Source organism: Pongo pygmaeus, chromosome 12 (genome assembly GCF_028885625.2).
Source record: "Pongo pygmaeus isolate AG05252 chromosome 12, NHGRI_mPonPyg2-v2.0_pri, whole genome shotgun sequence".
NCBI lineage: Eukaryota > Metazoa > Chordata > Mammalia > Primates > Hominidae > Pongo > Pongo pygmaeus.
Window position 1 is genome coordinate 70,596,731 of NC_072385.2, and position 14,536 is coordinate 70,611,266.

The 14,536-nt window shown below is 35.4% G+C and overlaps 1 protein-coding gene across 39 annotated transcripts in view; it reads right to left on the reverse strand.

Annotated features, from left to right (window-relative positions):
* EHBP1 (EH domain binding protein 1) overlaps positions 1–14,536 on the reverse strand; it is a 381,714-nt gene that overhangs the window by 58,562 nt on the left and 308,616 nt on the right. For 19 of the 39 annotated variants that reach the window (XM_054475104.1, XM_054475126.2, XM_054475110.2 and 16 more), the window contains 4 exons: positions 6,854–6,961; positions 4,049–4,173; positions 1,226–1,364; positions 938–1,044 (listed from right to left, as the gene is read on the reverse strand). In XM_054475104.1, coding sequence (XP_054331079.1) covers positions 938–1,044; positions 1,226–1,364; positions 4,049–4,173; positions 6,854–6,961 — 479 coding nt within the window. The remainder of the gene's footprint in view (positions 1–937; positions 1,045–1,225; positions 1,365–4,048; positions 4,174–6,853; positions 6,962–14,536) is intronic. The other 20 variants (XM_054475129.1, XM_054475115.1, XM_054475109.2 and 17 more) reach the window with 3 other exon arrangements.

The following is a 14,536-nucleotide window of genomic DNA, read 5'->3' on the forward strand; positions in this document are numbered from 1 at the left end:
CTTTAGTGTGAGTACATAGTATAGTTAAGTATTCTGTAACTTAAAAGTTATACCAAATAATTCATCAGGATTATCAGTGAGCTGTTCTTTTCTAGCTCATCCCTTTCCAGGTCTTCTAAAGTAAACAAGTTAAAATGAGAAGATTTTAGAGTCCTAAAATGTAGTTGGTGACTCTGAGTGTACTTGTAAGGATTTTAAAATCCAACTATTTTAACACTGAAAACAATGAAAATACCTAGAAAAACTGTAGATAATTTAAAAAGTAGTACTATTAAAGAGAGCTATGCTTCCAGACAAAAATTCAAGTTAAAACTTGTTCTTCCTGCTTCTGTCCTGCAGCTGTCCATCAAAAGCAGCTTTCTCCCTGCGGTCTATCAAATATTTCCCTCACAAATCAATTTTACACATGATCAGCCCATACCCCTACTGAGCTGAACCTCCCCGTTAATTAAGTGAAGAAATTACCATATATATTATATTAATGCAAACATCATTCAGCTAGTAATTCACGGCTGATCTGGATAATGGAAAGGTTGAACACCCATTAACCCAAGCCAACAAAATGGGTTGGCTGAGAAATTCTAGCAGGTCTCATGTGACTTTTCCCTCTAACTGCAGCTCTGCGGTATCTGCTATTGTAATAATTAAAATCCTCCCGGTAGATCAATACTGGAATCTCTTTATGGGAAGTGCCCTGATGGAAATGTCTCAAGGAAACTGGGGCTGTGGAACTCTGAAAAATTCATTTTTTTTTATCTGACAATTATCACCACACTGCAGACTAATTCAACAGTGCACCCCTCTCACTCTGCTTTGAATGCACTGGAGATTGACATCTTAAAAAACCTAACATCTCATTTTAACAAATAAAGGCACTATTTCCACATACAGTTTGGAATTATCAGCAATCATGAAACCACACAAAAAATTAATATACATTAAGCACTTCATCTTCTGATGGCTTCCTCTGAGTTTCAGTTATCGCTGCCTTCTCCTCATTTCCTTTCTTTGTATCTTCCTGTATTGATCTCTGCCTTTTCATCTCTTAAAAAAAAAAAAGAGGAAAGACATGTAAAATTATTATAAAGCTTGATATTTGTGTATTGAAATGTGAATTTACATTACCAGATTTTATATATATATATATATATACACACACACTATATATAGATATCTATATATAGTTACACCATAACATGGAAAAACATTTTAAAAAGTGTTCTACCTGGTCTATTCTCAATATATTGGCTGAAAGACTGAAGTTGAGTTTTTCTGACTGTAGAATCTTTGCCGAACACAACAGGATTTCTAAAACGTTGTGTTGTTTTTTGTAATCGTTCAGTCCGGAGATCTTCTGTGCCATTCTAAACGTAAAACAACACATGGTAAGAGAGTCCTGATCTCATAAACATAAAATTACACATTAGTAAGGCAACTTTTACTGATTTAAGATAACACTAATTTAGAAACTTTTTGCAAGAAAAGGATTTTAAAGCACTTTAAACAGCTCAACTGCAAGTTCTGTTGCCTGTAATCACAAACTTTGGGACACACGGTTTAACTCTTGATAACTTTGATACGAATGTGTCTTCCACCAGTGATACATATCATTTAAAAGCCATGTTGCCTCCTATTTCCCCCACTATTCTGTGTCATCAGTTTGTACAGCCCCACAGACTTGTATGACAACAAGAACTAGTTTCTAATTTTATGCCCATTGAGATAAACCACTAATGCTGGATGAAGGCTAAAAGGTAGGATTATAATACTACCCTACTGAACTGCATTTCATCAGCTATAACTTTCCAAAGCCAGATTTGTAAGTAAGCCCTTTACAGCTAAGGAAACTACAATTATCTTTTCCGGAGCTTCCTATGTTAATACTGGTAACAAATTCAAATGGTTCTATCAACAAGAAATATCCCAGAAGACTGAACCACTGCAGTGTGTGGAAGCTGCAGATACCGAGGTGCTGTGTACCAAACAAATATTTCATTTTATACCTAATCTTTTATTATTTTTATTAAGTGTTTTGAAAGTAAATAGGGAAAGGCTAAGATGCATGACTAATAGCTAAGCCTGCTGAATGCTGAAACTGGTTATCAAAAGCTACCAAGACTTTGCCCTTCCTCTGCATTGAGACAATCGGTAATGAGGGAGCCCTCCAATGGCCTATTCTCTAGCCTCAAGGAGGCCTGGGATACAGAATCCTCAGGGGAAGGTAACAGTTTATCCTTTTCCACAAACACAGAATGCCTCATTTATAAATGTGTAAACTGCATTTTATTAAAAAAAATTAAAACCCAAATCAACGCTGAAAGCTTCAAGAGAACAGATGGACTCTATATGTTCTTTATAAACACCATTTTCAAAATCTTAACTAAAAGGAATCATACAAAGGCAAGCTGTTTAAAGCACACCTTTTGTTGGAATAACTTTAAAGACTACTATATAAGAGTGTTTTGGAAAGCAAAACCAATTTTATCTATACAGATAAAACATAATAATGAAAATAACACTATTTTATTTTTTTAAAGTTATCTAATGAATTTATCATTAATATCATGCTTATAATATCCTAGCCATACAGTTATGATAGAAACAGTTTTGGCTTTTATTCTATTTTTTTAAAGAAAAATAGAGTTCTACTGTTATAATAACTATCCAATAGTCTAATACTAGAGTCTTTACCAAAATAAACAAACACAGCTAAATTTTTTTAGGCCTGGCAACATGCTAAAATATCAGTGTGATTAGCCAGCAAATCCCGTCTTAAGAAACCTTTTTATGACTAGGGACTTCTGCCACTTTACAAATGTATTCCTCTAAACCCACTAATTCAGTTAGCCTTTTCAATCTATTGTATTATTCTTAGGCCAGCTTCATTCTGCATTAAATCCACTGCAGAAAGCTAAATTGAACGCAAAAAATCAGACCTGATCCAGGCTTCCTTTTGTTCAAAGATAGAGACCAAAAGTCCTCTGGTGCTGCCACACACTTTCATCACCAATTTATAGAAACTGACAATATAGGGGAAAAGCAATGAAAGTCATTGTTTTGGGACTTCAAAGCATCTCTGTGTCAGGGGAAGGAAATCCTTTCAGTCAGCGGGGCAGTCCCCATAGTCTGCAGGTGGGTGAAAAGTTATACAGGACTGGAAGTGCCCTAAAGCTACAGAAATACTAATCACGGTGAGGAAAGCAGGGAAACATGTGGGTGGGAATAATATAAACAGTCTAATAATATTCTTATAATGTGGCATTTTTGACTAAAATGTTACACAAGGTAAGATGCATAATGGCACAAAACACATGCAAGTTATCTTAAACATTTATATTCAATCACATTACCATTTTCAGGTGTGATGATTCTTACAAACAACATACATTTAGTTCATCTATATAGGCAGAAGGTTGAGGATTATTGAAAAATGCGCTAGAATTCTCTTAACAGTATTTGTCTTAGCAAAATATACATACATATAGAACTCAAAAATAGTTTCCATATTGCCTCTATTTTTACTTGAAATAGCAATTTAAAGTAGTAGTTTCCCTGAAAAATAGTATATGAATACTGATTACCATATTGATATTTACTTATTGGCTATTCAATAAAAATTTTTTTAATTAATTAATTTTTTTTTTTAGACAAGGTCTCGCCCTGTTTCCGCTGTTGGAGTGCAGTGACATGATCACCACTCACTGCAGCCTTGAACTCCTGGGCTCAGGCAATCCTCCTGCCTCAGCCTCCTGAGTAGCTGGGACTACAGTCATGCACCTCTATGCCTGGCTAATTGTTTTACTTTTAGTAGCAAAGTCTCAATATGTTGCCCAGGCTGGTCTTGAACTCCTGATTCTCCTGCCTTGGCCTCCCAAAGTGCTGGAATTGCAGGCATGAGCCACCACACCTCACCAGTAAAAATTTCTTATACCCTAATCTTAATATTGGTGAAGAATTTGGTAAAAAATTGTTTTTAGAATTACAAACTCCTGGCAGAAATTAGAAGACACAGATACTAAGACAAATGTTTTAAACAAGTAAGACTTACTTTCATGTCCTGCTCTGAGCTCTCAGTTACAGCTTTCTGGGCAGCACTGGAGGATGAATTTGCCACCTGTGGCTGAACTTCTAGGAGCTTCTTCAGCTTCAAGTCCACCAACTTACTGTTTTGTTCTGTTAAATATGCAAATACCATGAATAACTGAGTGAGATGCATTTAGATATGTAGGCTGTCAATTTTACGTGAGCTCAGAAAAGTATTACTATATTTTAAAAGAAAGAAGAAAAGGGTATTAGTAGATTAGACACATGAAAAATCCTTTACATATATATATATTCCCCCACCAAAATCACTCTCCTTAAAGAATACAGTCAACATATCTAAAGAGAACTTAGTTATACTATAGTTAAATAGTGGCTAATGCTTACTTAAAAACCTATGCCTGTATGTGATGTATACATTTATATAAGCACTGTATGTTATACATAATAAAACAAGCTATTATAACAAACTAGATATTTAAAACAAGAGATACATTTAATTTTGAATATTATTTTATAGTTTTAATTCTTTTAGTGTATTAGATTTATAAATATAATGCCATATTAAAACAAATTCTTAACATTATCTCAGATCATCATCATGTACATACTATTAGAATCCAGTGTTTATATATCTACCTATATAACCAGCATTGAAACAGGGTATATGTTTACAAATACCCTCTACTTAGATAGCAGAAATACAATACAGATTATTACATTTTTGGAATGTATTAATGTACATTAATCTTTCATAATACAATAGTTCAAAATGAGTAGAAACACAACTAATTCTTAAATTAATAAAAGGCAACTCCTTAATAAAATGGTTGCAATAGATATGTCCACCATTTGCTGGATGATATTTTTCATAAAGATTAATAACTTTTCTAATTATAAGACTCTTAAATGCTATTGTCATTACTTTCATGCAAATTGGTCAGTTTATATTGCAAGGCTTCTCTTTTAAACAATATCTGATGAACTATGGTCAAATCAAGATAAAGATTAAACAATTTATTATTAAAACCTTATGACTTATATACATATGAAAAAAATTTGGGGGGAAAATAAAGCAAGGATAAAAATCATAATATATTCTAAGGGCTTCCAGATTCTAGTTTGCATTCCCATTTCTTATTGCCACAAAATAAACCACAAATCTGAATTGGGAGGCCTGTCTACTTACATGCCAACACTTAACTGGCATGCTTGAGAGCCGTAAACAATTCATTAGTTAACTCCAAACAGAAAGGCTGAGATGTGTGTTCTTTTTGGAAAACATTAAGTAGGAGGAGAGTTTTTAAACAGGACAAGAGTCAAGCCTGTTAGGATTAAAATTAACCAATCTTTAAAGTATCCCCCAAAGTTGCTATAGCTGAAACTAGAAAATTCTCCCCTTATTTTACCTAAGAAATGGCTATTTTTTCCTGTGTTACTAACCTACTGTAGAATCAGTACATATGCATCACATATTGTTACTGATTTTATACTTCCATAAATTGAGTATTAAAAAATTCAATCCAGTACTTATGGATGTCCTCCTCAGCATTAAAAAGATGTGATTGGTTTCCGATAAAGCCTTTGGTGGTGGTTATGGTGGGAAGGTGAGTAAACAACAACAAAAATGTTTAAAAAAAAAAAAAATCAAACCTAACCAAGTTCTGTAGTATTTTAAACAGAAAGACGTAAAATGTAGTTCTAATTTTGGGTTAAACATTTAAAAGTTTTCCTTAAATATCAGCATTCTTTTGGACTTGCACAATTTTAAGTATACTGACTTCTATTTAGCAATAGTACAATTTAACACCAGGCCATGAAGGAGCTACTGACAAAAGGGCATGAGTTTTCTTGAGTGTTTGTTATAGTCAGGAAAACCCTGGTCACCTGTTTATTGAAATCATAGTAGTATTTCCAAAAGAGAAAGAAATGGAGCAGCTTAGCATTGCAGGGGCATGCCAGGGATAGGAAAAAGTATGCTTGCTCTCACTCCCTTTAGCTTTTTACAGGAAAAGATAAATGTTAGAGACTTTGCCTCCTTCCTTTAAGTCTAAAGAAATCACCAAAGACTTTTTATTGCTATAAGAATTCAATTCAACAAGCATTTATGGAACCCCTCAGGTATACAAAACTTTGGATTGCTACTTGCTGCTGGCTTATAAAGGCAATGCATTTGGAACACTCACCTATTAAAAACCACCAGCAAGTATCTTTGTATTTTAAATAAGAACTTACAAAGGTCCATTGCCAAAGTGATTTATTGATATAAGACATAAGGTTAATTTAACAGCAGTCTATATAATTTTCAAAGTGTCTTATTGTAATCAGTTAAGTACATGTAAAATCATTTACTAGAGTAATATTTAAGTATTTAAGGTAAGCAGAAAATCTGCAAAATAATATTACAACTAAGACTATAATTCTAAACTAAATCAGAAAATCTGATCCCATGGTTTAGATTTACATGTGGAATATATACCTTATGACATCACACCAAAATATTTAAGCTGAGAAGGGAACCAACTATTGAAAGCCTACAGATTATCTCACATAACATAAAATACAATAGTGAATCTTAGTAACAAGAGAACACAAACTACAATTTGCTATTCCAATGTTATTGCTAATTTTAACATCCAACCTAAAACAAAATAACATAAAATTGATGGAAGGTAGACTAAGCTAAATGGTTTATGAGGCCATAAGATGTAATAAAACTACAAAATTATTATTATTATTGATGAGATAATAAAAATGTAACCATAAAGTTTGCCATGCAGCAGGACACAAAACATTTATAATTTGAAATTACCGGGAGTATCAAGGTCATTTTCTAAGTTAGTAAGTTCATCTCCACCTCCTACAACAAAGCCTTCAGGGATCTCCTCGTTAGTATCTATCTCAATATTATCATTTTCATCTGTAGGAACATGTAGCAATAATGTTAGTATATTATTTATATTTTATATCATTCATCCAAAACACTAAAGAAGAAAAACCAGTATTTTAGTATAGTTATTCAAATTCAGGTCTGACACAGATAAGCAAGTTAAGAAATCAGTTTTAAGTCACTCTTTCACTATTGGATTAACATTTATATTTTACATTCATATGTCAAACGTGAATTATCACATCAAAGCAGATGCAAAGGTTTTGACAATTTGCCACACGCTGTCTCTGAATCACTGAGCTCATTAGTCCCTGTATTTTAAAGTGTAATCTATAAGTAACTCTAACAATGGCACACAAAAATAAAGTTAGTTTGGAGACAAAGTCATCAAATATTTCTAAATTTTACACTTTTATCAGATTATTCGATTTAAATGCATAAATAAGCACACATTCCTTATATATATATTTGTCATTTTCATGAAGGCTTAAATACTTTTATGCTATTAATGAAATATTATCATAAAAACATTATGGATAGATTAAGAGTGAGACTAGCATATACAGTGCCTTTATACAATGGAAAGTTCAAAAACAACTAAGACAATAAATCTTGGTAGAGCAAAATCTGGGAAAAATTATCAACCAAAATTAAATATACGGGAATGAGAAAGTCTTACATAATTTTTTATATCCCTAGTAAAATGTTTTGGGTCATAATTAATTAATGGAGTCAATTTTTGACATTAAGGATTTTTAGTAGATATTTTTTCCTCTCCAAATTCTAGTGATAAAATTGTTTCAGTAATTTTGAATTCTATACATTTGAAAAGGCATAGCAACAATTTTAGTTGCATATTAGAGGTTTAACTTTAATTTCTATCCAACAGACAGGCAATGTACCTTTTGGAGAAATAGCTGTGTAGCCCTGGGATTTGAAGAATACCCCTACTACCCTGCAACTCATTTTTTTTTTTCAGTTGGGCAACTTTTATTAGTAGTGAGGTATTCCAAAGATTTTTTTCCAATTGATAATTCTACAGTTTGGCTTAATCCCTCAACATTTGTCCCTTTCTGAAACTGTACATCTTTAGGCTTGATTTTTGGCTTCCTAAGTAAATGCTTACTATGAGCATTAATATTAATAACAATAGTTTACATTTATTGAAGACTTCCCATCTACTCTGTAAACCATTTGGAAGAAGAAAACAATAAAGAAAAAAGATTGACTGGGTGCAGTGGCTCACGCCTGTAATACCAGCACTTTGGGGGGCTGAGGCAGGTGGATCACAAGGTCAGGAGTTCAAGACCAGCCTGGCCAACATGGTGAAACCCCATCACCACTGAAAATACAAAAATTAGCCGGGTGTGGTGGTGTGCGCCTGTAGTCCCAGCTATGAGGCTGAGGCAGGAGAATGGCTTAAAACCAGAAGGTGGAGACTGCAGTGAGCCGAGATCGCGCCACTGCACTCCAGCCTGGGTGAAAGAGCAAAACTCCGTCTCAAAAAAAAAAAAAAGAAAAAAGAAAAAAGATTGAGAAATGCACCCCCCACACCCGGGGGGCAAAAAAGCATAGAGATAAAAACATTGTTAAATGCTTTCAGAGAAATAGCTAAGGTATTATACATGGCTTCATTATTTAAGCACAATCACTTGTGAGATCTTTTCTAATCAACTGTGCTCAGCTTATCAACTATTTGACTCATTTCATAGAAGTGGGCATCTTCAATTTCACTATCCTCAAAATTTGTAGTTTAGCAAATACGCTAACAAATATTTCCTGTGTGTCAAAAAGGTGTTCAGAATACTTCCTCAGCATTATTCTGTGTCAGAGACAGCTTCTATTAATAGCTTTTAGGGCTCTAATGCAGTACTTTTTTGTTGCCAATAAGCTTCCACTGATGATTACTGAATATAATTAATCTAGAGGGAGAGTACAGAATTCAATATTCATTCATTTATTCAAGAAACTTCTACTGTGTACTGTATACACAATATGAAAAACACTGTGCTAGATGTTGAGGAGATACCAAGTTGTATGAGACATTTATTCTGCCTTAAAGGCATATTCAAGGGACTATAATACCATGTATGGTGGGGCTTACTGGATAAAAATAAGGTACAGAGCAAATTCAAAAGGTAAAGAGATTATTCTTTGCCAATGACACCAGGAATTCTTTCTTGGAAACGCTAACCTTTAAATTAGGTCTTGAGAAATGTATAGAATTTCAAGAGGTACAATTGATGGGAGGGCTTTACAGGCATGAAAGGAGGAACGGGTAGATTATGTTCAGAGAATGGTGTAAAGTCCTATTTGGCTCAAGCATACTTAAAGAGAAATAATAGAAGGTAAGACTTGAAAGGCAAAACTATAGAGAGCCTACAGAGAGTCTTGAAGGACAGAATGGGAAGTTTAACTTTTACTTGGTAGGAATGTAGAGATACTGGTGGTCAACATGATCAGTACACTGTGCTTTAGAAGATTAATTTAACAGCAATCTCCATAAGCAGTTTTCAACCGAAGTACCGTATTGTCATCAGTTGTGAAGTAGGTGTAACTTATTAGTAGTAATATAAGTACTGAAGCTTATGTCTTTTATAAGTTAGAGCAGCTTCAATTATTATTTCTATAATATCACTCTTGCTCACATTCTCATATGCCTTCTTATGTGAAAGCAAAAGTGGTCTAGGGACTGTGCATAAGACAGCCCTACGCACGTGACACCATCTGTCATGCAAAATTGCTGACCTAAATGTTGGACTGGAGAACAGAAAGGCTGGAGTCAAGAAATGCAGGTTGGAGACTGTTATAACCCCCAGGCAAGCACTATGGAGAGCCTAACCTAGGATGAAAGAATTGGGAGTAGGTATGATATAACTTGGAAATCAATTGGATGTTGGGCTGTGGGAGAAGGGATACTGAGGAGAGTAAGGGATACTGAGGAGAGTAAGGGTGAGGCCATCACAATCAACTCTCCAGCCTGAGTAAATAGAATGATGGCATTGCCATGAAAAAAAATAGGTAAGTCTGGAAATGTGGTTGTATATGGGTTCTTTCAGATTCCAGGGATACCCAGGAAATGGCACCTACTTTCTTTACCCACTTATACAGTGCTAGGTTCCTGTATGATGTTAAACAGGTGCCATTTACACTACCACTCCCCAGTAATGCTGAGTGGGTTAACTCAATGTTCATATATGTACTGCTAACCTTAGATAAAAGGATTACTATTTGGGATGGCAAGAGTAAAAAGTGATCTATACAGCTCAGGTCTTCTTAAGAATGGGTTTCTGCTTTCTTTCGATTCATTGACTTCAGTTTTACAATCAACTTTGGATTCTTCTGAACAGTTAATGTTACATATTTCCTAACACCTGTAAGAAATGCTCTAACTGTATTCTTACAGAACTTAAGTGCATGTGCATGTGTGTGTTTAAAGATACTACATAATATAAATGTATAAATATAATATATCTTTATGGTTAAACACTGAAAACCCAGTAGGTGAACAAGGCAGAAAGTAAACTAGAGATCCATTATACAACAGAAGCTGGTTTGCAAGTATGCTATGTACTGTGTGTGCAGGAAAAGGTAAAAGGAGATTAGATATGCACTGAATGTAAAAATGTATTCCAGTTGACACTGCACAGCACTATAAGTAAAACAGATATCCAAACAGTGTGGTCAATAAGGCCTGTCTTAAACATTTTATTTATAGATAAATTGAATGAAACCAAGATATCTGGTGACAGTTAAAAAAGAGAGAGAGAGAGAATATCTGCATTTTTTAAACAGAAAGTGAAGTTATCATTAAAAACATACTTAAAAATTCCAAAAAAATTTCTCACTTATGATTTTTAAAATTCTCAACAAAGGTCCCCATAAAATTCATTATTTTTGAAGTTATTCTACAGAAATCAAACAAAAGATAGGAAACACAATACAGATATTATGTTATTAATAGAAGCTAAAAATAAAAATTATTGAAGACCTAAGATATTATTTCAGCTCAACAAATTTATTTTCCATAACTGAAATAATAAGGATCATGTAGACATTCTCATGGGCAAAATTAAAAAAAAATTCTTCATTCACCCAAAATGCAAAACAAAATATACTACTTTGTCTACATAAAAAAGGCAAAGGCCAGGCGCAGTGGCTCATGCCTGTAATCCCAGCATTTTGGGAGGCTAAGGCAGACGGATCACCTGAGGTGAGGAATTCCAGACCAGCCTGGCCAACATGGTGAAACCCTGTATCTACTAAAAATACAAAAATTAGCCGGGCATGGTGGCGGGTGCCTGTAATTCCAGCTACTCGGGAGGCTGAAGCAGGAGAACTGCTAGAACCTGGGAGGCGGAGGTTGCAGTGAGCTGAGATAGTGCCATTGCACTCCAGTTTGGGCAACAGAGCAAGACTCTGTGTCAAAAAATAAAAAGAGGCAAAAATGTCAGTTTAAAGTTAAGCAAATGTAATCTAATCTAACTAAACCAAAGTGATAAGCTATGGAATAAATAATAACAAAATATGTATCATATATACTTTATAATATATAATACACGTGCTATATGACATGATATGTAACATCATCTTAAAACAAGGTAGTCACCTTCCTTGCAAATGTGTCCATAGACCATTAACAAAAATTTAATACGTATTTGGCCAAAATAAAACATTAATAAATTCCCAAAGCAGAAATTTAGGCCCTATTCCCTGACCACAATACTACACAAGTAAAACCAAAAATACTAAACTTTATCAACATCTGTACCTTGTCAGGAAAGATTCATGCAACCCACATCGTTTGTTACATAGAATGAGGAATTTAAAATGAGGCCATCACGTGTCTATAATTACAAAATGATGCAAAAATGAAAAAAACATGTGTAATACACTACCTGATTTTCTCATAAGCCCCACAAGTATGTCAAACAGAGGGTAAGTGAAAGCTAGGCTGTGGCTGCTAGGAGAGGTGTGATTCTGTTATCTACACAAGAATTAGGCTATTTCTGGTTGCAATAGGATATAGGTCTCTTGATTGCCTGAATATACAGTTACAGGTGACCTAAAATACCTTGTATGTATTTTCTGTGGACACCATGAAGCTGAAGACACCTCACCTCAAATTTAGTAAGTTTCCTTTTCTCACCGAGGCTGGTTGCTGCTTGAGAACAGAAAAAGTAGGCTTTTGCAGGTGAGTTCAGGCAGTGGGTATGAGTGATGGTCATGTTCAATACATTCCCCAGGCTGTGCATCCACCTTGTTATGTCAGCTCTTCACTACCCTCTTTTATCACTCTGGACTACTGCTTCGAAAATCTTCCTACCCTAGTTCTCCATCTAGGCTGGTCTTAAGTTATTTCTCTCTCTTCCTTTCACACTACTCCATAGCAAAACTTTTTTCAGACCTGAGGATTCCTACTAGACCCTAGGAGAGTGGACACTAATTTGCTAATTCTTTCCCCTGACTCAACAACCTCATCAGGTCATTTTTACTTAGAAATTAAACTCTTGTGAACTCAAGTGAATTTTGAATTTGCTATGCAAGGGTGAGCAAACTACAGGCCAGGGGCAACATCCAGCCTACTGTCTTTTGAAGGTAAATAACAACCAGGCTCATTCATTCATATACTGTTCAAGACTGCAAAGGGCGGTTCAGGCTACCAAGGGCAGAACTGAGTAGCTGGGACAGAGAGCACACAGCTTACAAAACCTACAGTGCTCTGGCCCTTTCCAGGATGTTTGCCAAATCCTGGCAAAGCACAATGGCTGGTACTGTTTGGTAAATAAATGTATATGAATCATTGAATTTCAAAAGGAATTTTACCTTCTTCCTTGTCCTAAAGTTTTCTTCACAACTCTCACTCTCAATAGCTAGGGCTTAGACCTTGAGGCCAGAGGAGACCTAGTCTATTCCATATCCCTTTATGAAGACAGGCCAAGACCCACCACTGAGGACAGGAAATAGGCCTGCGTCATTTGTCTTAGGTCAACCTTAGTTCTCACAAACAGACTACCATTTGGTATGTAGCTACTTCCAACATCCAAGGTATGCTGTGACCTATGGGAAAAATAGACCCTGGTCACTTTGGTCTCCTTCAGGAATAAGAAACCTGACTCCTCAGGAGGTTCTCATAAGTCATTTGTCAAACCCTGCCCCTTCTTCATTTCACCTGGCTTTCCTTGTTCTAGTCTGCATTTCCTTGCCAACTCTATAGATCCAATCCTCACTTGTCCTTTGTTTGCTTTATTTACTTTGACTGTTGAATGATGGCAAATTGAAATCTTTACTGTCCCTTATTACCAGGAAGCAACCACACTTTGGGTTGTAACACTGACAGTCTCCTTGCCTAGTCTAGTCCTGGCTTAGCCTCAAGTGTAGTTGGATTATAAAGATAGGACCAACTATATAGCTGACACATCCCATATCATTAATAGGATTTTTAATTCTTAGCCTTCCCAGTGCTTACAAGTCATTTAGCATTGTTATCTGCTCACTACTGGGAAAAACAAAAAATAGATTCCAAATGCCCCTTCATCCTATTATTACTTGTTTTCCTACATGGCTTTATGATGCCACAGGAAGGTGGCATTAATAGCTTCAGGAAGCCTATCTGGAGCATAAGAATATGGTGTTTTTCCATGACTCAAAGATATAAGGAGGCAAAGATTTATTAAGACTTACTTAGAATATCTAGAAGATTTTTGCGATAAAAGAAGCATCTAATTATTAATGATAAATGACAGCAAATTGTCATAGTATTACACAAATGTAGCTGTGCATAATTACTGATCTTACTATAAAGCTGTAGTAGAGAATGTAGAAATTGCAATAAAAATCCTGCATGGTAGCTGCATGATAGGAGTCGAAAAGGGAAGACGAAGAATTCTTTTTTTTGAGACAGCATCTCATTCTGTCACCCAGGCTGGAGGACAGTGGCATGATCACAGCTCACTGCAGCCTCAACTTCCTGAACTCAAGTGATCCTCCCGATTCAGCCTCCTGAGTAGGTGGGACTGCAGGTGTGTGCCACCATGTCTGGTTAATTAAAAAAAAATTTTTTTTAGTGGGCGTGAGTTGGTTGAAGGCAATGATTTAAAAAAAAAAAAAAGACAAATGAAAAAAAATTATTATTATTTTTTTTTGGTAGCAATAGGGTCCTGTGATGTTGCCCAGGCTAATCTCGAACTCCTGGGTTCAAGTGATCCACCCGCCTTGGCCTCCCAGAGTGTTGGGATTACGGGCATGAGGCACTGTACCTGGCAAGATGGGTTTAACTAAGGTACAGACATTCTGAGAAGACCAGAGGGACAGATACACAGCTGTGTGAGGAAGAAGCTTTCAAATTTATGAGATGGAAGATTAGATGTTATAAGCATTAGAATTTTCTACAGTAAGCTTTTAATATAAGGAAACAATAAGAAATAACAGCAATAAGTTTCAGTTTACTTTGAGGAAACTTATCATTGACCTAGAAATAGCTTACCTTTGTTTCGGCCCTCTTAGGCAGAGGTCCTCAAACCCAGGGCCATGGACCAGTACTAGTCTGTGGCCTATTAAGAACCTGGCCTAACAGGGCGAGTGAGCATTACCTCCTGAGTTCGG